This window comes from Danaus plexippus, chromosome 2 (assembly GCF_018135715.1).
Source record: "Danaus plexippus chromosome 2, MEX_DaPlex, whole genome shotgun sequence".
Lineage (NCBI taxonomy): Eukaryota > Metazoa > Arthropoda > Insecta > Lepidoptera > Nymphalidae > Danaus > Danaus plexippus.
Window position 1 is genome coordinate 70,100 of NC_083537.1, and position 23,197 is coordinate 93,296.

Consider the following 23,197-nt stretch of genomic DNA (forward strand, 5'->3'; position numbering starts at 1 on the left):
CTTCTAAATTATTTAGACAAAGCCATTGATGTTATCCAATAAAAAGATTGGTTGTTTTTTGTAAGAGTATTTTAAAGGTTTTGCCTGAATTGTAGATCCTCCCTAAAATACTTTAGACTCTAAAGTCGAGACTAATAATAACATTTCTGATTACCAGAGCGTTCAATGATATATTATTACCTTTTTAGTCTTATTTACTAAAATGTTAGTTTCGTGATACTTTGTGTCAAAATAATTTATGAAAGTAATTTATTAATTTGGAGTTATATCGTGTTTTAGGAAAGGCTTTTGATTCTAATACAGGATATTTTTTAAGTAAATCATATTTTTTTTACGAAACACACATAAAATAGTTTTCTACTTGGAACAGCATAAAAAACGAATATTATATTATTTTAACTTTATTATCATTCAATATCTTTACAGAAATGAAATGTATCTCATCCCACTTAAACGTCAATTCAATGACGTCAAGTCGTAACGCTGACCAACAATGAGCTAGCTATAAATAAATGTATTACTGAATATTGACTAGAAAATTCGGAATGCTTCTTATCTCCTTAGAATTAGGCTACGGTTCAGAGGTCAGGGTAGAAAGGCGTCTGTGTCCCGTGGCTGCGTTTCAGCACTGAGGTAGGTGGTATCGGTGGCGGCCGAGGTAGGAGCGGCCCAAGACAACCAGCGAGCCTCAGCGCGGTCGCGCGGGAGACGCCACGGTGGTTCAGCGTCTAGAGGCAGGGCGTCCAGAGGTACGTCCAGACACGGCGCCAATAGTCGTGGCGCGTCCTCCAGCGTCGCTGCCACTTCGTCCGCCGTCGGTCGCGACTTGCTGTCCTGCTGCCAGCATGACTTGATGAGCGCCTCCCTACGTCAGACAAACGCCACACGTTACCCTCTTTATACATGAAGTGAATATGTTATCGTCCGTGATAGAAGAAATTTTGTTAATACTTACAACTGAGGCTTCAGTCCTGGTGGTAGATCGAGCGTGTGTCCAGCCTTCACTTTCGTGAGTACCTCGGCATTGCTAAGTCCCTGAAAGGGAAGAGACCCGAACGTCACGATCTCATAGAGAAGAACGCCGAATGACCAGATGTCCGACGCTGGTGAGAATACTCCGAGAGCTAGACTCTCTGGTGCCATCCAGCGTACTGGCAACATTCCTTTTCTACTAAATCGATAGTAATCATTCTCGAATACAAGTCTGGTCATCCCGAAGTCAGCCAGCTTGACGACCCGGCGGGCACTGACGAGACAGTTTCGGGCGGCAACGTCACGGTGCACATACCGCAGCTGTGCCAGATAAGCAAGAGCCCGCGCCACGTCCAGTGCCGCTGCCGTCAAGCGCCTCGCTGAGACCTGCTCGTCTGCGTCCTCTCCACCGCACGCCAGATGCCGTCGAGCCAGCAGGTAATTTTTGAGATCCCCGTACAACATGAACTCCATGACCGTACACACAGGTTCCGTCTTCGTTATGACGGCCAGAAGTCGAATGACATTTCTGTGATCGAAACGCTTCATTGCCTCGGCTTCCGAAAGGAAATCGAGTTTCTCTTCGGTCGTTGCTCCCGCTTTCAGAGTCTTGACCGCCACTGCAGTCCATCCTCGATCCTCTGCAAGAAGTGCATGACCCCCGTAAACGGTTCCAAAGGCACCCATGCCTAATTTACGATTTATAACCACCCGTTCTCTTGATATTTCCCATCGATCAAGTCCTACAGTCTTCGGAACTAATGGATGTAGTCCTAATGCTTCTAGCCGAGATTTATATTCTCTTTCCGCTCGTTTCTTGCAATAAAATGCGGTGGTACTCAGGGCTACAGTGACCGATAACAACATGAGAACTCCTAAAACGATAAAAGCTGTGCGGCAATCTCCTCCAAGGATGTCTGCGATGGTTTGAAGAGCACAGTGGTCGGAACTGTCACGCGGGGCGCGTCCGTCCGCCGTACTCCACCGCAGAGCACCCAAGACTAGTTCTAGTCGACCACGGTTCCAATGTGCAACCTCGCGTCTAACTCCTCCGTTCCATTGCAGTATGACCAGCGGAGCAGAGCGAGCGTACGCCGTACCGTTGTCGTCCTCATTATTCACAGCCATCCATTCAAACCGTCCGGTCAGCTCTCCCACGAAACTGGTTTTAGTAGCTTTCCTGACGAGGGATCTGAATTCATAAAGGAGATAGTTTGATAAAAGTAGAATTAGATGTTTAATTTTATTTTATTTTGAATTTTATTTATCGCATAATTAATGAGTTAAAGTTTGTATGTAACAAAATACAACACTTCTTTTTGTATCTTCCAAATCTATCAGTTCTATAGTAATTCTAAAAATTGTTTTAATTGTAATATTACTTCCTAATTTACGTAACGGACTTAAAATAAATTACTTTATTGATTATTATGAAAATTCCGTTGAAATTTTCAAGGTAACAAATTCCTAAATTTGATAGTATCATAGGATTCTTCAATAAATTTTGCACAAAAATAGACCTTAAAGTGATTTCGAAGCAGTAAATGTAAATGAACGCTTTTTACGAGATTTAAAGTTTTGGGAATAAAGTAAAATATAAGTAATATAGACACCGGTTAAGGTAGCGTTCTTAGAATCTATTTATTGTGTTTTAGGAATATTATATTGTTCTAGGAACAAAGAAGGTGTTCAAAAATGGGTTTTTTGAATATGTATGAGAATGAACATATTTTGTATGCTCATAGAATATTTTACAATAATAGAAATCTTATGACTTCTACTATACCGGAGAAGTTGTCGATTATGCAGGTCGTAGAATTTGGTGGAGTTAGTCTGGAAAAGATCGGTGAGCGTATTAGCCCACAATGTAAGGGCATCGTAGAGGAGGGCCGCGTGTGGTCCCGGAGTTGTGCACCCACCGTCTATGAACCCGCACTGAGTTCGCCATCGGGACGTCCAATTAGACACACTGTCTCCGCTCGATTCCTTCAAGTCTGCAGTTACAGAAGAATTCCGTCCATGCTACAATAAAAAAAATTATACTTAATGTTGCTGTTGAAACATTTGCCTATATAGTAATTAAGTACAAGTAGTGTGGCCCCAAATCGGTCTTGGTCTTGCAGTCTTGCAAAAATGTTAGAACAAGACCAAAACCGAATATTTTTAGCGAGACCGACACTGCAAGACTCTTGTGTCCTGTAGTTAAGACTGCGGGTCGTTTCAGGGAGTAAGTATAGGAGTTCGGGGTAGGGACTCGACTTCGCTTAGGGACTCTATGAGGAGTAAAATGATATGATTTTATTTTTGGAAAATTGGACTTATGCGAATTACGAATGCGAATGAAAATATCCATTAAAAGAAAAAAGAGTGCATCCCTAGTTAAGACCATAGGTTTTGTGTGTGTAAAAGTGAGGGGTGCCTTGTCGGCATCATCAAAGGTCAAGTACTGAACTCTCATAGAAATTTTGCAGCTATTCGGAAGTACAACGTTAAGATACGCGTGCGGCGGCTTCTATTGCGCATACAAAGAATCGTCTCCGTCGCGCCGCACGCACAATATTTGAAACCGTTTGATTGCCGCCACAGAGTACAAGTGTTCCAAAGTAATCGAATAATGTAAAAAGCGTGCAATAATATTTATGTACTCTTTAGGAGCAGGAATATAATAACATATGAGAGAACTGTTTAAATAAATAAATTGATATATTGACTGTTGCATCCCAATTTATTTTTGAAAATATTCATTTACATTTAAAATACAGTCAAGTTAATGTCATTAATTTGTTTTCTACATGTTTAAACCATGTTTTAGTACATTGAAAATTATTAAATGTAAACGTTTATTAAGAAACAGACGGAATCCCGCGGGACACAGTTGATAGTTCAGTTGGTTAGTTAGTTGGATCATCAGCACTGATTGCTTAGGTCGTGGGTTCAAACCCCAAACGGAGTCAGTTGATTTTTTGAATTTCTCATGAGATGTTTAGACAATTATAAATTTGGTTAGTCTTTATCACGCCTATATTAATTCAAGCCCAAAATGATCTTACTCTGTTGCGTTGTTCTAATATCTAAAGTAACGTTGAATAAAAAGCGACAGGCTAATAGGTAATTGCAAGACTTACAAGACTTTTGCTGCAAGAACAAGACCAAGATCAAGACTGGGAGTACAATACCAAGACCAAGACCAGGTGTATTAAGGCAAGACCAAGACCAAGACCAAGACCAGGTGTATTAAGACAAGACCAAGACCAAGACCAAGACCAGGTGTATTAAGGCAAGACCAAGACCAAGACTGGCCAAGTCCCGTCTTGTTCTTGCATTTGGCCAACACTAAGTACAAGTCTTTCGGTAACTAGCACTGTTTGTATGTACATATTTGGATCAATGTGGATGAACGCTCGTATCTATCACCGTTCATATTTTATATAAAATGAAGGGATATATTAAAAATCAAGAGAAATTAACAAATAAAAAGACAGTCCTCATGAGGGTTATCTTAAAATGTTATATTCATTAATAAATAAACTTACAGCATTCTGGAGCCAAGGCAACAACCAGTTTGGAGCGACACTTATGTGACCTTCTAGCATCATGTCGAGCTGGTCTTGGGAGCACCCATCACGAGGTCCAACTCTATACGCGGAGGGTGGCAGCGCCGCTGGCAGCAACCAGGCGATTCCAGATCTCGGCTCCAGACCGGCTGCAAGCCCTGCACAAAGCGCAGCTCGCATTGCCCGTGCATCTTCGACACACAACCATACGACGCGGCCGTCAGCTCTCACCACGCGCTCTGCCCACTATCATTGTAATTTATTTTACCATTTGTGATAAAAGAATTGTATTCTATAATATAAGTTTACATATATAATAAGGTTAAATGCACGATAGCATTCAGCACGGTATAATTTAGTCATAAATATAAAATCGGATGAATAGATGTCGCGAAAACTTGACTAGGTAAAAACTATTTACCTAACTTATTATTTTATCGAAGATCTTTACCTGTATAAAGATTTCAGGTTCGTAATCAGCGCGGTCATCCGGCAACTCCAAGTGGGCAACGATGTCTGCTTGAAGACGAGCGGAAGCCAGAGACGCTCGTGTGGCCGGTTCGCTGAGGGCTGCCAGCCGCCTCCACCCTAGCTCGGCAAACAGCGAGCCAAGCGCGGACGCATACATGCGTGAATCACCAGCCGCCAGCAGAGTAAGGGCAGCGGCAGGTGAGGGTGGAGGAGCCTGTGGTGTGTACGAAATGGCGAGCAGGCCGTGAGACGTGGACTGGCGGGCGACATCAGCGAAGGCTGCTCCACAAGCGGGTCCCGCCACCGCAGACAACTCCAAGTAATCGGAAGAAACGCGTGCGTCACTTATGTATTGGAAGGAATGCGTCGCATCACAGTGATCGTCGTGAGTTATCACCTTTAATGAAAAAAGAAAGCTTGCTAGTACTTATTTTATTCGACGTGAGAATTAAAACGTTTTTGGACGTCAAGGGTATTGTTTTCATGTTTTACCTTAAATCTGGAAGCCTTAGACCAGTGAGCCTCCAAGTCGGCTTCCGCTAAAGCTGACGCGGCAACCAGTGATGGTGCATCGTAAGCTTCCCGTGGTGTCGGATTTGGTATAAGGACCACGACTCGTACTTCCCTAATCACTCTTTTAGTAGGGTGAGCGAAGAGAAATCTGAGAGCTGCAGTTTTGGGCTCCGAAAAACGAGCTAATTTTCTTAATTCTAGCATTTCATTTGTACTTATACTGAGTCGAAATAAAGCCTGTACTGCACCCGGTAGCAAGGCCAAGGCTCTGGTGTTGACAAGTTTAACTAGTCGACGGCTTTCGAAAGGGCAACTGTCGGCGTCCTGTGTACATGGTGGTGGGCCAAGACTTCTGGTTCCCAATAGCTCCTTGGTGTCGGGAGCCCAATCACAAATTATAAATTTTCCTTTTAGTTTAGTAGCTACTGTTGCTAAGTTATCTCCAAGTACATAAACAACAGCGTACAGATTTTGCTCTTGTATAGTATTATAAAGTATAAGAGCTTCTCCCATATCACTTGTCAAAATAGCGGCACATTTGATAGAAGGTTTACACCACTCGGGGCTTAGAACTGTGGATCCATCGTATCTAGAATGGAAAATAGGAGTATTGAAACTACAAAAGTTCTTTGTGTTAGATCATTAGACTCAAACTTGTTTCTTAAGATCTGAATTTATCGTTTTATGAGGTAAAAAGGTATGAAAATATTATAATATTAAAGTAGTAAAATTTTTTGAATTGAATTCAGGAACCAGTTACAATATCAAAGTGAGCTTAAAATAATTAGTTAATTTAGTATTAGTCACTGGTTCAACTCAACCAATAATCCTATTAAATGGTGTAGTTTCACTATACGTTAATTATGCCTTGATGTCATACCGCGACTGCCAAAAATGATATTTTTAAATATTTTTATTAGGTTAACTGCTATTATATAATATGAAGCATTAATTTAAACGAGAACTAACCTCGAAGAAGAGTCATTTGTGAAAGAGTATTCAATGGAGCCGACCTCGTCCGGTCGCAGGTAGTAGTGACCTGCTATAGACGGGTCTGCGAGGTCCAGAATGGAGTGTAAGGGGGCCGGAGCTAGACACAAGCGCCGGCTCGGTGGGGTCACGTCACCCAGCTCGTCCACGTTAGCGTCCCGGAGAGGGCGCAGGCGGGAGGCACTGGCGGCGGCCACGCTCAGCAGCGACACGTGCAGTCGGCCGTGAGTGAGTGCGGACACGACGGCGTCGCGGCAGGAGGCTCCGTCCGCGGCATGAGGAGGCAGGCAGGAGGCGGGCGGCGGCAGGCCTCGAGCCGGCACCCCTGCTGCCTGCAGCAACAACACAGCGACCTGCACCAGAGCTGCTGCACCGCCTCCCGGAACACACGCTGTCACCGACAGCACCGGTCCGGCATCTTCATTTCCGCTAGCGACGAATTCCTCGTGCTGGCCTGTTTGGATTAAAGAATAATATGTTATAAAGAATAATATGTAGAAGTTTTTTTATAATTTTAATCACCACGACTCACCTGAACAACTATAGACGAGGAAGATGAATACGATGCAGATGATGTGTCTCCTGTTTAACATGAAAAATACATATAGAGTATTGTAATTACTGAGTGTAAGAAGAAGAAAAGTCGTGGTGGCCTGGAGGTTAAAAGGCCCGCGTCTCATACGTGAGGCCGCGGGTTCGAAACCTGGCAAGTACCAATGTGATGTTTACCGAATCATATGTACTTTCTTAGAGTATTTAGACACCACATAGTTCTTAGAGTATTAGACAAAACATCGTGAGGAAACCTGGTCTTATAATTTCAAATTATAAGATTGAAATCGCCAACCCGTCTTGAGCAAGCGTGGTGATTAATGCTCTAACCTTCTCCATGTGAGAAGACGCCTTTGCTCAGCAGTGGGCTCCTATAGGCTGATGATGATGATGATGATGATGAGTGTAAGATTTGGGATTCATTGATTTCATTCGTTACTTTTACTTTCGCCAAACTCTGGTCTCTGTTTATATTGCAACTGTCTACAAGTCTGCTTGTAATATTGAGTTGGACCCGGATGTACGTTATTCAGTCTTTATGAATATGAACGTTGTGTGTGTCTCCGCGAAATGTTCCCGCGGACTGTACACCGAACGGAGTTATTATAAACTTTCAAAGGACAGATAGGCTGGAATATGTTTTCATAACATACTTCAAGTGTGACTATCTAAAGCCTTCTAAACATAAATTATACACACGCAAACGTACCTCATGGGGGGCTCGCGGCTTCATTCGTGGCCGCGGTGCTTTTTTTAATATTAAATGGATACGCCGCCTGTAAAAAATGTTAATTAATTATTAATAGTTATGAGATTTTATGGAACTAATGCTGTAAAAAAACGGTAAAAGCCTCAATTTCTTATATCGTTACTTGATTTAGTCACTCTGAGTCTGTCAGTTCCTGTTCACGTCTTTTGTGACTGTGCGCAGAGTACAGTATTTAAAAGTCTTTGTTGTCTGTTTTGTTAATTATAATTAAATTAATGAATATTGATGAGAGCCAAAGGTTAAAGATGGAAAGTAATTTTATTTAAAATAAAATTTATAAAAAACACATAATGAGGCCATCTCTTGACTTTTTTTTTAAATTTCAAGTGTTTTTAAATAAAGTTATTATAATGATTAGTTTTATAGCTGAAATTTGATATGAAAATTGGCGTACCTTATATAACATACTAGTTTTGCTGGCGAGTCTGTCTGAGTGAAAATTACAGTTACGTTCCGGGAGAAAGATAAAGTGTGTGAAAACAATATATAAAGTATGTAGCCTGCGTTTAAGATTTTTCATTTTAAATAACCTAGATGCCGGCCGCAGCGTCATCTGTCGGACTGGTGTGTGAACTAAACCATCTCTGGCGCCACCATCCGGTCAACCATTTGGGAGTTCAGAGACACACGTAGAGTAAAATTATTTAAGTTAATTAATTTAATTACAGTCTGAACTAAGTTTGTGTCCGGTACAACTAAGTTTGCGTCGTGTATAAAGGCCGAACTACGTCTTCGTATAAATAAAGTGGACTGAAATGTCATATCTCAAACATAACATTTGCCATGACCCTGGTCTGCGACACCTGCCGTTGGTCGTAGACCGACTTGTGTTCCTCGACGGATCAAGCCGTTTGTTAATTGCGCCGCACGACGCCGGCCGCCAGCTGACACCTCACGTGCGATCGGTTATGAATCAACTCCTAGTCAGGGCGATGATGTTGGTTTCCACACGTAATAATCCGATTGTGACAGAAAATCCTGGCCGCATATTGTTTGGACAATGATATAACTGTATATTTATATTTTCATTATTATCTCAAAAGACTCGCTTTCGATAGTTTTGATGCTTAATAATGTTGAAATTATTAATTGTTTTTTTTTATTGACAGTTGGTATCTCTTTGTGTTCATATCAAATGTGTTATCGAATGAAAGATAATTAATTGAAATTTATAAATAAAACAATTACGAGTTGGCATTCAGTATCGACAGCTGTGTACGTAACAATGTGAAGTTAAATTAAAATAAATCGTACCAACATCGGCTCGTATTCATGTTTGAAACACCGTTAAGAAGGTTTACTAAGAGTTGCTGTGAAATTTGGTTCTCGAAAGAATTTTTTTCAGAAAGAGTTTTAGAGGGTAAAATATATAAGACTATTTCTTTATAATATAGATAAGTTCAAATTACATATGAAGATTTTTCGTACCAAAATACCGAGTCCAGGTCCGGTCTCGTGGGCCCAACCGCTGTATTCTGTCCGCCGTAAGTCTGTCCTTTTGTCTCCGTCCACACACAACACTATTCAAACGACAATACACAATACATTATTCCACTTCAATCCAAACTCTTAACAGTTTACATTTGGTCAATTCATACACGATTTCCGACAACGGTCAAATTTAGGATCGATGGATTTCTAACGATTGAATAAAAATAACAAAAAAAAAAAACTTGGCGGGTGTTAAACTGTGTCTTGATAATATAAACGGATAGGTTGATCTGTGTCGTCGGTCGTGCAGTCGACACACTCCCCAGTCACTATTCACTACTGCGTAAACACTGCACACTGAACTGCGAACAACGAGCACTACAAACGACACTCGACACATCTCGGCCACGGAGCCGCAAGCGCCTCCCGGCGCGCCGCACCTCGACCCTCGGCCCCGCGCCCGCCCGTGTTCGACTACGTTTTAACTATCATACATATCTGTTTAATTATAAATGTTAATAGAAAACGTGAACTCTCGAGACTAGAGGAACGCTCCGAAGTCGGGTGGCGGTCTACCGGAACGAAGGTTTTCATCCCACAACCCATTAATTCGGGGAAACCCATTCCTTTATAACGGTCGAGGCAGCGCTATATATAGTCAAATTGATAACATTGACCTTAAACCGTTTCAGATATGAATTAAGATAAAAACCAAAAGTCATATCGGGGACATTAAATCTCGATTTAAAGCTATTCGTCTCAAGGCCTTGTTTCACATAACATTAAGATTTCCAAACATAGTTTTTATTTATTGTAAGAAAATATATAATATCGACGTACTTTTACTGTTTATACACACACGCGCACACACACACACTCAAGCTTTTGCAATATAACTGAATGAACAGTTATGTTACGTGCAGTTACGTCAGTATCTAACTTTCAATCTTTACTGGAGCTTTTAATTTATTCGAAGCCTATGTAAAGGTCAGTGCCCTCAGTAGTAGTTTATATCATAATACTAAACATCGCCTGAACACAGATTTCTGAAAGTTACCTGAATATAGTGTAGTACTCTTTATGAGATCACTATTATAATAATTAATGTTTTTAAAGTAAATTCAATTTAATATTTATTCACATAAAAATGGCCAAAATCTATTCAAGGTTACAGAGCAGTGAAAGTCAAAAAATATGTATTTTTATTTCAATTAATTTACGGCATGAAATTGAACCGTTCAAAAAGCCCTTTTAAGTTATCCACGCTTGGGCTACGACTAGCCATTTCACCACACGTGAAGGGAGTTGAACTATATATAAATCACAAAAGATATTGACCCAATTCTTGAGAGCAATTGAGAGCTTCATTTCTCTGCGCTAAGTTGTTGTATATAAACTTGATTTTAACTGAAGCTTACCATACATCGATCCAACGAAGAGGAGTAGTTGTTCAAGGATTAAGGAACATATATAAGAAATAAAAATAGTACAATACGTATGCCGAAGTTAATAGTGTGGGATTATTAAAGCAGAGCATTACATAAGATGTGAAAAATCGCAAGCCCACCCCTTAAAAAGAAGTATATACCAAAAAATGTATCCCAAAGACAATTGAATTAGAACGAAGTGTTCATATTAAAACGAATATAGCTGGATTTTATCTTACATCTGGGACAAGGGTATATCAGTGGTATAAGATCTTTTAATATTTCAGGATACAGAACCTTTTTCTTGCATTTAGAACAGTACGTGAAAATAAATCATTAGCGGTTGATAAATAAGAAGACAACTTGAGAGATTCCCATGACCAAGGGTACTGCAAAGTTACCGCAATCATTGAGTAAAATGTAAAATAGAACAAGTGACATGAGTCTTATACGAAAAATATGTACTTGTGAAGATTTCCTAAATTATTCTGTTTTCTTTTTTTCACGTTCGTCTTGAATTATTTATAATCATGTGCCGTTCGTGTGTTTGATTTATTAATTGTCGTCGCTGGTTTTTTGACAACTTCAATTGTTTCGATCAAAGGTCGATTTCGTTGACTTCTCAGCATTCCCTGGGTACACCGTGCGGGTAACATTCTATTGTTAACAAAGCGAGAAAATAGACGTGTGTCACGTTAGTCCTGAATTCCAGAAATACTTCAATTATTGTTATGATTTCGAGGCGAGGAAAACCAGAGTTGACTGAAAAGACTTGAGGTGCTCGGTGGAAGTCATCATTAATTGCCTACTTAATAGACGGCTAAAGTTTGATTGACAAAATTTTGTATGTTTACTTGAAATAACTTAAAAAGTCAAAATGCTCAAGAAAGGGTAAAATCACAAACTGCTTTATAAAAACAAAAAATGGTGTACATGAATCGACATGAAGTTGTTGAAACTATAAAATAGTGGAAGTGCATGGACATCATCTGCTATTCATGGAGCATTTGCTAATCGAAATACGAAGTTCTTTTAAAAAAAGTTGTAATTTCTCCAATAAAACAATTACATAATTTTTCATACAAGCTCCAATTTATTTTATAAGCACATAGGTGCTATAAACCTAAAATATTAAATCGATTTAAACCTAATAATACTGATCATAGTTAAATGACATAAAAAGTACAGAGCAACTGACGTTTCTGAACCCTAACAGTGTGTAGTTGCCGTTCGTTGAATAGATAAAAATGACGTTACATGATAACCGATATCGGTATTTGCGCGTTTAAATGTTTTCCAACTCGAGCTATGTTATCACTAAGTATCTCGTGGACCGTTTTTATGTGGTTAATATACTAAAGAGAACCACGAGCATGTTAAACCGGTGCAGGTTCTGTAAACACATTGTGACGAACGCTCTCACATAGCTACATACATATATTTTTTTCTCTCATATATCTGTCAACACAATCTGTTCTAAGATTGCAAATTACAAATCTGGCCACAAATAAATCTTTTGATATCTCGTCAAGGATTTTCAAGGTTAGTATTGCTCACTATTTTATCTTTAATGACATCATAATTTTGTGCAGTTCAAAACAAATAGAAAGAACGTCACTATTACGTTGTGATGAAGAAGTTTTGGGTAAACACATGTGAAGTGAATACAACATCCAGTGTAGGCATATTTACACGTATTTATAGCTAGAACAATACAGCTTCACGAAAACATAAGTTTTTCTCATGGAAATTATATTATTAATATGTTCCAAATTTCCGAACCTTCTTCTTAAACGCAATAAAATATCGAGATTCTTAGTGTCCATTAATATCCATTTTCCTTATGAAGAGGGTTTTTTATTCATTTGATTTAATCGCGAGCTAGAGAGTTCATGTTCCCTTGAGATGTTACTGAGGTGTAGATGCTGCAGATCTATCATTTTTATTTATTTTTTAATTTTTTTGTAAGATAGATAGTGTTAGGTATTTCAGGACCAACTTTATAAACTTTAGGTCTTGTCTGACAAGCGAAAGTGCTTGTGACGATATTGTAAATTCTCCTTTAGCAAAGAGTACTCATCTACTTTTATTGCCAGTTTTAAGCTATTTGGTAAAAGAAACTTTAAGAATCAGTATAAGATATCTAAATACTTAATTGAAACTAAAGTGGTGAATTTTTTTTTTACTTTTGATAACAAGTAGCGTAGTAGAAGTTGTAGGTAAAATAGCGGTTACTACGGAAGCTTTCGCGATTTTACTTGACGTCTCAGGAGCTTTCGACAATGTCTGGCAGGATAGTCTTGTAGCTGTGTCACATGGTAAGCTTTCTAGCTATGACACATGGTAAACTTTCTAGCTATCACACGTAGTAAGCTTTCTAGCTATGACACATTCACTGTTCTGATTTTCATGATTTGTGACTTTCTGACGGAGCGTGCTCTACAAGTAGTTGTTGAGGCTCCTCGTCTGAGTCAATAGCGGTCAACGTATGAGGTTCTTCATGAATCTGTCCTTTCCGCAACTTTTTTTTGGTGCACACTGACGATCTCTTATTACCAGATGCTTTTTTGTTGTGCTGAGTAATACACTACGGAATGAGGGAGATGCCGATCTTGCAAAATTAAGGAGGCTGACAAAACACAATCATGTCTTTTTACTATTTACTTTGCTTTTATACTTACTCTGAACACCTACATTTACTAGGTATTGAGGTATCGTAGAACCTTAACCTTTTGTACGGTTCATTGAGTATAAAGCTAATGCAACTGCAAGTTCTATCTTCGGACAACGATAAGCACGGTGGGTTTCCATTCTTTCGTTTTGGACCTTCCTCGCACCGGAATGAAGCGATATGTCTCCTCCTTCCTTACGTGCACAGCAAAGGACGGGAACAGTTTGCCTGCGACGTTTCAGCAATACCAATTGGTGGGAAGATAGTCCAGCATTTCAATTCAAATATTGTTTAAAAAGCCATCATAAATTTATAGGATAGTTTTTCACAAAGTTTGTTATCTTTTTTACTTCAACCCTGCAACAGGTTGTTAGATTAAAAAAAAACTTTGGATTTAATTTGTGAATGACGTTATTATATACTTCAAAAAAATTGCTTGTTTATTATTTTATTTCTTAAAATTAATGTTCATAACATAAAAAAAAACTTGCACGGTGACTTGAAGCCTATTTACTAGCGAGAAAAATTCTTGCTTCTATAAGAATTTTTGTTATTGTTTCCTTAAGGTTGACTAAAAACATAAGTATAATCGAGCAAAGTAAAACTTTTGACTCCAGTCTCCACGTCTCTGAAGTAGACTGCCAATAATGTTGTTATATCAATTTACTTTTCACTCTGAGTTATTACTAAAGGTTTCCATGAGCAAGTGAATTACACTAATTACATGTTTGTCGATATGTTTTGAATTCTCTTGCTTTGAGAAAAGCTAAAGGACCCTTTATATTACTTATTAATATATTGAAAATCTCATTTTTATTCTATAATTTCTGCTAGCCAGAGAATACAATCACTTGACCTTGTGATAAGTGTTAAATTTAAAAATAAATTTAAGAAAAATTCGCTTATTTTATAATTGTATGCAAATTATCAAACATTTGGAATTAATCCAAAGTCATAAAATTATTTTTACTCAAAACTAGTTTTTGTTTCCAGGTTTGTTTGTTTCCAGCCACAGTCTTATTTATGTGCGATCGACGACCAGCTCTATTATAGACGACTCATGTATCACAAATAGATTTTCATATTTTCGTAACAAAGTAGATTAAACAGTCTTCTGTAGCATCAGGGAATTCCCAATCGACTAATATAATTTTCCGTCGTGTCATTCTCGTATGTATTAGATTTGTATAAGGAATGTATATTGCACGTGGAAAAGATGAAGAATTATTTATAATACTGAACTAAACAAGGAAAGTTATCTTAAGATTATACAACGTGTACTTCTTATTAGGTACCGATGGTGATTCCACATAACCGGTCGGTAAATATTCTCGATACAACTTGTTGTTGAGGTAAATCAGTTTACTAAGAACAGAAACCTCACAATGGTTTTTTCAATTCGTACAAATTTATAATTTAAATTGTGATATGTTATAATGAGTTAAACTATGTCATTATTCAAAATATATCAAAAATCTAAACAGTTCCCACAGTAAGTATTTTCGCTGGTCATAACTTCGTTCATCGTGTCAAACTATTAATTAATCCTCGCTAGTTTTCTGTGAGGATCGATTTTATTGTTAAATCAGTAAAGTCTGTTTCAATTCTTGCTTTCAATTGTAATCGAAGTCTGAACGGATGGCGCTGTGTAAGATTTCTTAGATTTTAGTATTGATCTTATATCCTACATACATAATAATGAATTAATACGTTATAAGGAACACGTTTAGTAACAGGTGATATTATTTAAATAAAAATGTTGAAAGACTTCCGAAACTCTGGCTCTTACATGCTTAAACATTTAATTCCAAAATTAGCTCAAGGTTATCGTCTGAAGGACACCATATTTATGTATAGATTATTTAAATAAAGTTCATTCGTTTCACATTTTGTATTTTAAATATCCAAAGAAATACAAACACATGAAACGATTTCAAACAAAAATTATTTTATTTGGACGAGAACATTGATTATATTAATATCGACGTATAATTAATAGACAGTGTGTGTGTGTGTGTGTGTGTGTGCATGTGTGTGTATGTGTGTGTGTGTGCGACTGTAAAAGATAATGTTAGTAATGGAACCATCAGTTTAAAAATAATGTCTTTTTGAAAATGAAAACAATTGATCATTAGATTTTATTATTGAGTATCGCGTAAATTATAGGAATGAATCATTGGAAACTCCCTCTATATGAATAAGACAATTTTAATTGTAACTGATAAAGACGAGTCAAGAGTGAAGATTAGTTAATCTTAGGACAACTCTCACGATCTCACTTCTTGCTTGTTTCATTTCAACTTTAAGACGGGTCGTCTGTCGTTTTTTTATTTATTGTCATTATTATAAGCTTTTATTGCATGGTATAAAGTGGAAATAGGTTGTGGCTGTCATAGGAATGAAGACATTCAATATTTTCTTCAGAAACCAAATCGTTGCAGTTCGCAAAGAAGCGGTGGATGCTTTGTATCATTTTCTCTGATTTCATATATTCTTTGATAGCTTTGTTAGTCTGATATTTTAGGAAATTGGTAGGCGCTAAGGAGAGATGTGATCGATTATATTGCTCTTTATGGGTGTATGTATATCGGCGCAATTGTTATTATTTGAATAACTAATAATTGAGGCTAGTTGAAATTATCACGTGTCACCCGCATAACCACCTGCGTAGCCACCTGTGCAAGTGTAGTCACAACAATGTCAGTATAAATAGAGGCGAGAGTACAGATTATTGAGAGTCTCGCTCGAGCCGTTGCAGGGTACGGACCTCTTCGAAGTGAGGGGTTCGTCAAACCGTCTGCGGGGTTACCTTAAATACCTCAGAGCCTGATGACAATCAAGAATAAAGTTATTGGTGACGTCAGTTATGCTGACTCACTCCTTTTAAAAACCACGGTTTGGATATTATTCCGACATGTATTTCTACTGAAATCTTTCTAGAGTCTCTTATTAATATACTTTATTATATTGTATGAATTTAATTTCGTTGAAAAAAATTAAATTAAATTTCTCGGTTGTAAGATAGATAATATAGGTATTTTATAACGATCTTAGCAAGGTCGATAATCAACCGATGGGTAACGTCAAACAAGCTTGGATCTAAGATAATTGTCAGGTTTAAATTGGCCTTTCCTCGTCTATGATTTTAATAAAACCCTTTTGTCAAAGTTAGATGCAAGCGTCATAAAGGTGTTGAAGTTGTGGCTCGGGCTTGCGTTATCGGCTGATTCTTCAGCGTTATTAACGCATCGTAATAATTTTGGGATGAATCTAAAAAGGCTATCGGAGCGCTATAAAGACGTAAGAGTTTCCAAGACACATATCCTGGGGAAATCCGATGATGACGTGATTACATTACTGCCAAAGGACAAAGATGCCCTAGAGCTAGAATCAAGACTTCAATTCTAGAAACAGTTTATGATAGAAGCACAAAATAACAGAGTTGGGTTAGGAAGAAGTAGGAAGGTCAAAGATACGGATATATTAAAGATCTTTAGCTTAAAAATACAGAATGAGTGCTACACATAGGAGATTTTTGCATCCCATTAGCACTAAAATGGCGCATTTTAATTCATGATGGGTCTTCAGCACTACTAAAATTTTATCTCAATGCGTTCCACATGACACTCCTATCTCAAAATAATTTAAGAAGATGGGTTAAGATGGGGTACCGAAAAAACTTGGTACATCTGCGGAGAGGCAGTTGGAACTGCTAAGCATTTGCTGGTGGGATGTAGAATAACCCTGGATAGCGGTCAATACTCGCGTCGTCACGATAGAATTTTAGAAATAATACGTGAAGCGGTTAGTATTTCGGTAGCAAAAACGCAAAAAGAAATAACCACAAACCAGCGATCAAAAGGTTTTGTGAGAGATGGCACTAGAGCTACCAAATCAAACTTCAAGCCTTACTCTATCATTAAAGCGGCTTCGGATTGGACTATAATGATGAATACGTATGAGAAGCAATATAAAATCCCATAGGATATTTGTGCGTCATCGTCCAGACTGGACAGATTTTTATATTCTTGTATATTAAAGCGCGTTGTGACAATAGAGCTCACGGTTCCTTGGCAAACCAACATCCCCAAACACCACACCATCTAGGTCAACAAATATTACGAGCTCACTAACAAAGTTACTTAGAATAGTTGTAAATTTGTATTTGTATAACAGCTAAATCTCTCTACAACTTGCTAAAGGACTTAAGCCTGTCAAGAATTAACATCAGTTCATTTTTGGAACGTGCGTCGAAGGTTTTATTGTGAAATATATGTCTATTTATTATGAACGTGGTTCAGTATATTTCCGAATAGGTACCTACTGTAAATGCGTGGAATTTGTTTTGCCCTTTTTGTTGTGATAAGACTCCTTATCACTTGTATTAGCGGCATTACATTAGAATGCTATCTCTTTATTATTTTATTGGCTTGTTCAAATTCCTTATCAATCTTATGAAGATTACTTCAACATTAAAGTGCACTTTGGCGATGTTAAATATTGTGTCGTCATTCAACAAACGCAAGTTTTTTAATAGGCTTGTGTTTCTATACTTACTTAACAAGGAATTACGTTCAAACTGAAGGTACAAAAAAATATTTTAATTATAATTTTACAGAAAAATACTTCAACTTTCTTCGAAATGAAGTACCTATAACCAAATGCTAGAATAAATTAAAATTTCATCAATTGAATGAAGTTATTTAATTTGGAAGTAATTTTATTAGATGACGCAATGTAACCAATTAAAATTGTTAATTTTCATCACAAAGGAAAATAAACAAAAAAAGCCGCATAAATATCTTCGCAGCACTTTCAGCTCGGTTGCCAATTTTTTCTCAAATGTGTTTTCTAAATAGTATATTATTATAGATTTCAGGTCTTCTATTAAGACTATTTGGCAGATTTTATTTTTTAATAAAACAAAATTCTAGATTTTTATAAAATTTTTACGAAATGGGATCGTGTAGGGCTTGAAACTTTTGAAATGAAAATGATCCGAAGAACATGTTCTCAAACTTTCTGAACCAGAAAGAGTTTTTATATATTTAAAGTGTATTTACATAAACTATTTAGCACATAAAATTATTTTTATTTGATTACGGCGACCGCTTAACGTGAGTGGACGTACCTACGATTGTTGTTTTGTCTTTTATAGTTTGTAAGTCAAAGAGACGTTTCTCGCAGATTTTAAGACAAAATATAAAAAACAAAGAAACATAAAGAGGACAAAGACATCGCCAGGTTGCGGTAAGTTAGAGATTTGTCCGTTCGTTGCGTCAAGGTAACCAAGTTCCGCTGCGTCTAATAATGATATATTTAATATATTAAATGTTTACAAATTATTATATGATTTTATTTAAGAAATACGAAAATAATCACAAGTCGTAAAGGCCAGTTGCCAAATTGTCCCGTAAGGAAAAAGCTGAAATCGTTTAATCTCATCCTACTTACTTTTAAAATCTCTACCAAGGACCTCACAGTCCGTTGATATCTTAGAACGTAAACTTTATTTTCTAATTAGTTACATCAACTTATTTATAAATAAAACCCTTCTGGGGCCCATCATAAACTTAACATTAAAATAAGCACAGAGAAGCACATTAACAACTCCACGAGAAACCAACCATACACATTATTTTCCGCAACTTAAAAAAACACGATCTATAAAAGGTAAGGAACGTTCCTCGTCTTAAACGTAAACACGTGTATTAAATATATAAGGTGGAACTAAGCAACATGCATATTGTACAGCCATACTTCACACTGAAGAAGGAATGTGTAATAGCTAATAAACTGACTAAAGCTACATTCTGTTTTGAAGACTTTTAAATGAAAGTATTATTTATAATTTAAGAGAAATCTTAAGCACCTTGGAATATTTAGACTATACTCCACATTCCGAGCGAGTTTTTTCAATAACAACAGTCGGCGCTCGAGTCGTAGGCGTCTTTAATTTTGTCATGACGCTATATGTTTCGCAAACAGCATTAGATAAAATATAAATGAAACACACGTGTGTTTGTGTGAGTGTGTGTGTGTGTGTGTGTGTGTGTGTTAATACAATAGTTTTATTGCTCGATTTTAAAGTGGTCTTTGGTATGGGGCAACATGAAATTATAAATATTTATAATTCACTGTTTCTGCGACTGCTCGCGATGCTTGACGGCACTCACACAGGAAAATATATATTTTTTTAACATAACCAATAACCGTTGTTTACAACTAAAGCTAATTAGGTACAGCTCTTTCATATTATTGTGAATATTTTACAAAATTTCATACTTGTGCTTCCTTCAAATTGTTTTATTTACCGTCACAAGAAGTCTGAACTTCTAAGATGAACATTAAAGTCATAAAAAGAAACTCATTGCCAGGTCCACCTGTGACTGGATTTGAAAATAATGCGAGAAAAATAAAACTTTCACACCTGTCCTTGCCCTCAAACAGAAATTCTAATAATACTAATTTTGAAAAAAGGAGCTAAAAAATGCTAGACTTGAATAACTTTTGGAAGAATCATGACGGTCGTCATCCCTAACGACCCTCGCAAAAAGAAAATATATTTTCTTTTAATTATAATTAATCAGTTTATTTTATGGCGGACAGTTGTTGTTATAAAGAACATAAAAAGAATCATTAAAACTGAATGGTCTAACTACGCAGCTGTTTACGCTCCTAATCATGAAGTGTTCTAGAAGCAGAAGGTATTTTGATTAAGAATTTAAATGTAAAAAACAATAATGTGAAGTAAATGTTTTCGTTTTAAAACTTGCAAATGTTTCAGTTGACGTCAGGCTAATTAATAGCGACGCGACGTCTATTGTCACGTAACAAGCGCGCGTTATGACTTCCGCACACACTCCTCGAGTTTTTCCCCGCACACAAATTATTGTAATTTTTAGATGTATTGAAGCTGCGTAATTTACTATGAATATATTTGTACCAAGTTCCGTTTTATAAAAGTTATTGTATGGATAAACGCACGTCCAATCATCTAGCCATCATGTTATCGAAGCACTTAGTTCCAAAAAAGTGCAAACAAAAGTGAAAACGGTTCGGAATGAATTTGTTCGTTGTCGATAACGCTAACACTAAGACATGGCAAAGGAAGAAAAAATGGCTCTTTGATATATGTAATTCCAATAATGTGTGTTGTTTTCGAAAATAATTGTGTTAAGTCCAATTCTTTGATTAAGGTTGGTAGAATATTGAAAATAGCTTTAGGAATTATTATTGTTATCTATCCATTTGAACCGACTTGAATGTCAGATTGTAAGCAATCAATTAACTTATTTGTGCGCGATATCTTTTTCTGTCAAAAAGGACTTTCATGTTAAAGTAAATCATACTCACTGAACATACAGAAAGTATTACATCATAACGATCATGAACAGGTCGTGAAGATTTGTTTTATTGCGAAATTAAGTACATCGAATATATTTCATATGAAGTTGAACTGAAATCACAACCAAACCGCATTTGCACTGAGTGAACTAGAAAAGTTTGAGTTATACGAGTATAGAGATACATCAAGAGATTTAGTTAACCGACAGGAAAAATATTAAATTGAACTAGTTTTTACCTTAAAATAAAATATGTTTTTTGCTGTGATATTGGAGTAAAAAAGGTAATAAAACAGCAGGAGGAAACATGTTATATAATGTGAACAAACATATTCGTAGTCGCCTCCTGCCTGAGTGTTTATTGTAAATCAGCTTCCACCTCAGCACATCCACACTTCAACAGCTCTATGATACCTCTTATTAATATATAATTCATCTCGTTTTAAATTATCTTCTATTATATATATCTTTTAAATTTGTCCTTGATGTATCTATAAGTATGGCTAATTAAGTAAAAGTAGTTGCAGAATATCTCCATATACTCGTATTTCAAAGCTGACGATGATAATAACTGTTTTTGAAATATCGAATAAAATCTTCGTCACAAGTTGTGTGTTTGAGCCGCCACGACTTGCAATAGTGGACTCAAATGAAACACGTCAATTAAAAAAATAACATATTTACATATATGGACTTGTTTAGGTATGTGTGTATGTGTGTTTGTATGTATATGATAATGTACAATATATATAAAGTTAAGTGAACATTACAATGTTTAAAGTAAATTAACATTAACGTAGAGTTAATGAGATTAATATTTTGTAAATAAAATTCACTAAAAACGCAAAAAGTCTCCGCGTTTGGTTTAATTTTGTTCAAATTAAAACACTACGCCATCAGATAATAGACTTAATGACGTATTTTAATACAGAATGATCTTGAAATATATTCATGGACAGATTCTCCTATAGTTCTCATGTCACATGAGTAATGAGTATATAACTACAGAGGTTACTATCGCCAAATTCTTCTTCTTAAAGACTATCTCAAGACACTTCCGGGTTCTTCGAAGGCTCGATTGTTAAATATATTATAAAATGGTGTTAATTCCGTTGCATATGTAGAGTATGACCTTCTCGGTTTATAAAAGTTCTAATATCATAATATGTGACAAGTTATCGAGAGATTGCAATAACAAGTACTGACGCATTGATGCATCACTTGACAAACAAACAATCTCGAGAAGTCAAGTGAGCGACGCCACAGTCCGCGGCGAACGCCGGCTCGACACTCCTAGTACTCATAGTCAACAAACGGACCAACGTTCACCAAAACATGTATTTTTCTTGAATGTAAGCTTTGATATTAATCTTAATATTTGAGATACAATCACTAACAGTAATAACAATATCATTAGACTTTGAAAAGCAGAAAAATAATTACGACAAAACATAAAACTTTTTTTAAAAGTATTCATCATGGTGGAATAGGAATGTAATTGAAGTGATCAAGGTAGCTCAGAGTCGAAACCGTCGGATAGTGCGAGTACGTGAGGTTTTAAACAATTAGCACCTCGGAATTTTATAACAATTAGAGTCTTAATAAATTCGTTGGAAGCCAGAGGCGGAGTGGAACGACCGCGCTATGTGCGGACGTGGAATACATTAGGTACAAGGTTCGCATCGCCAAATGTCACGGTGACGGCTGACGAGTGGCGAGTGGCGAGCGGCGCGAGGCGAGTGGCGAGAGGCGAGTGGCGCGAGGCGCGAGGCGAGAGGCGAGTGGCGAGACAAGAGAAATGATACGTTATGCTTTATAAATTAAATAACATGTGAAACATATTTTAACATCTGTGTACGTGGTTCTGTCCGTCCGTTATAATGTTCTGTTTTATTATTCATCAGAGCTACACTACATCATTCATACACGTTTTACACAACTATTGAATATGATGCCATCTACTTCCAACGAAACAAAAATAATTATATCAATTATAAATGAGTTATGGAGATGAGGTTGCGCCGCTGACTGACTTAAATCTACACAATTAATTTTCTCGATACTATTTTGCTTCAGCTAAAGCAGATCACGGTCGAAATATAAATGTTCAATATTGACGAAGCATACAACAGTTCGTGTGTTACTTCGCACATTACAATGTGTTAGTCCCATTGGTTGGCTCAACGAACGGCATATTAATGTCTTGTAACAGCGACTGACCTTTCTATTGACATTAACGCAAATATTTGATATCATTATCGGTTCGATAAAAAGTGTTATGATCATTGACATTGCGTTTGTAATAAAATTAATTCAACCTTGAGGTTGTCTACGCACTGTTGAATGTGTTAACCTGGAGGTGGAAGTAAACATGTATGTAAATATTAATTGAAATAACTTTTATATAAAGTAGTATGTAAAGCGAGTTATTGGATTGTATTATGCAACAAGTGCTCATCTCGGGTTCAGTGTTACTCTGCGTCACTCACACTGATGCGATG

At 37.0% G+C, this 23,197-nt stretch overlaps 1 protein-coding gene and 1 long non-coding RNA gene across 3 annotated transcripts; one reads left to right on the forward strand and one right to left on the reverse strand.

The window, feature by feature from the left end:
- Nucleotides 1-385: 385 nt before the first annotated feature.
- On the reverse strand, nt 386-9,740 carry LOC116779508 (uncharacterized). Its single transcript, XM_032673829.2, has 10 exons — nt 9,250-9,740; nt 7,762-7,828; nt 7,033-7,082; nt 6,480-6,954; nt 5,490-6,099; nt 4,978-5,394; nt 4,506-4,772; nt 2,759-2,994; nt 956-2,164; nt 386-865 (listed from the first exon to the last, which is right to left on the reverse strand). Exons 2-10 carry the CDS (start codon nt 7,764-7,766, stop codon nt 586-588), a joined length of 3,549 nt encoding a protein of 1,182 aa, XP_032529720.2. The 5' UTR covers nt 7,767-7,828; nt 9,250-9,740; the 3' UTR covers nt 386-585.
- On the forward strand, nt 2,988-5,467 carry LOC133319123 (uncharacterized). 2 transcript variants are annotated; one of them, XR_009752819.1, is made up of 3 exons: nt 2,988-4,309; nt 4,508-4,780; nt 4,995-5,467. It is a non-coding gene; the product is annotated as an uncharacterized LOC133319123 (long non-coding RNA). The 2 variants fall into 2 exon arrangements; XR_009752820.1 differs by having other exon boundaries at nt 2,988-4,239.
- Nucleotides 9,741-23,197: the final 13,457 nt, after the last annotated feature.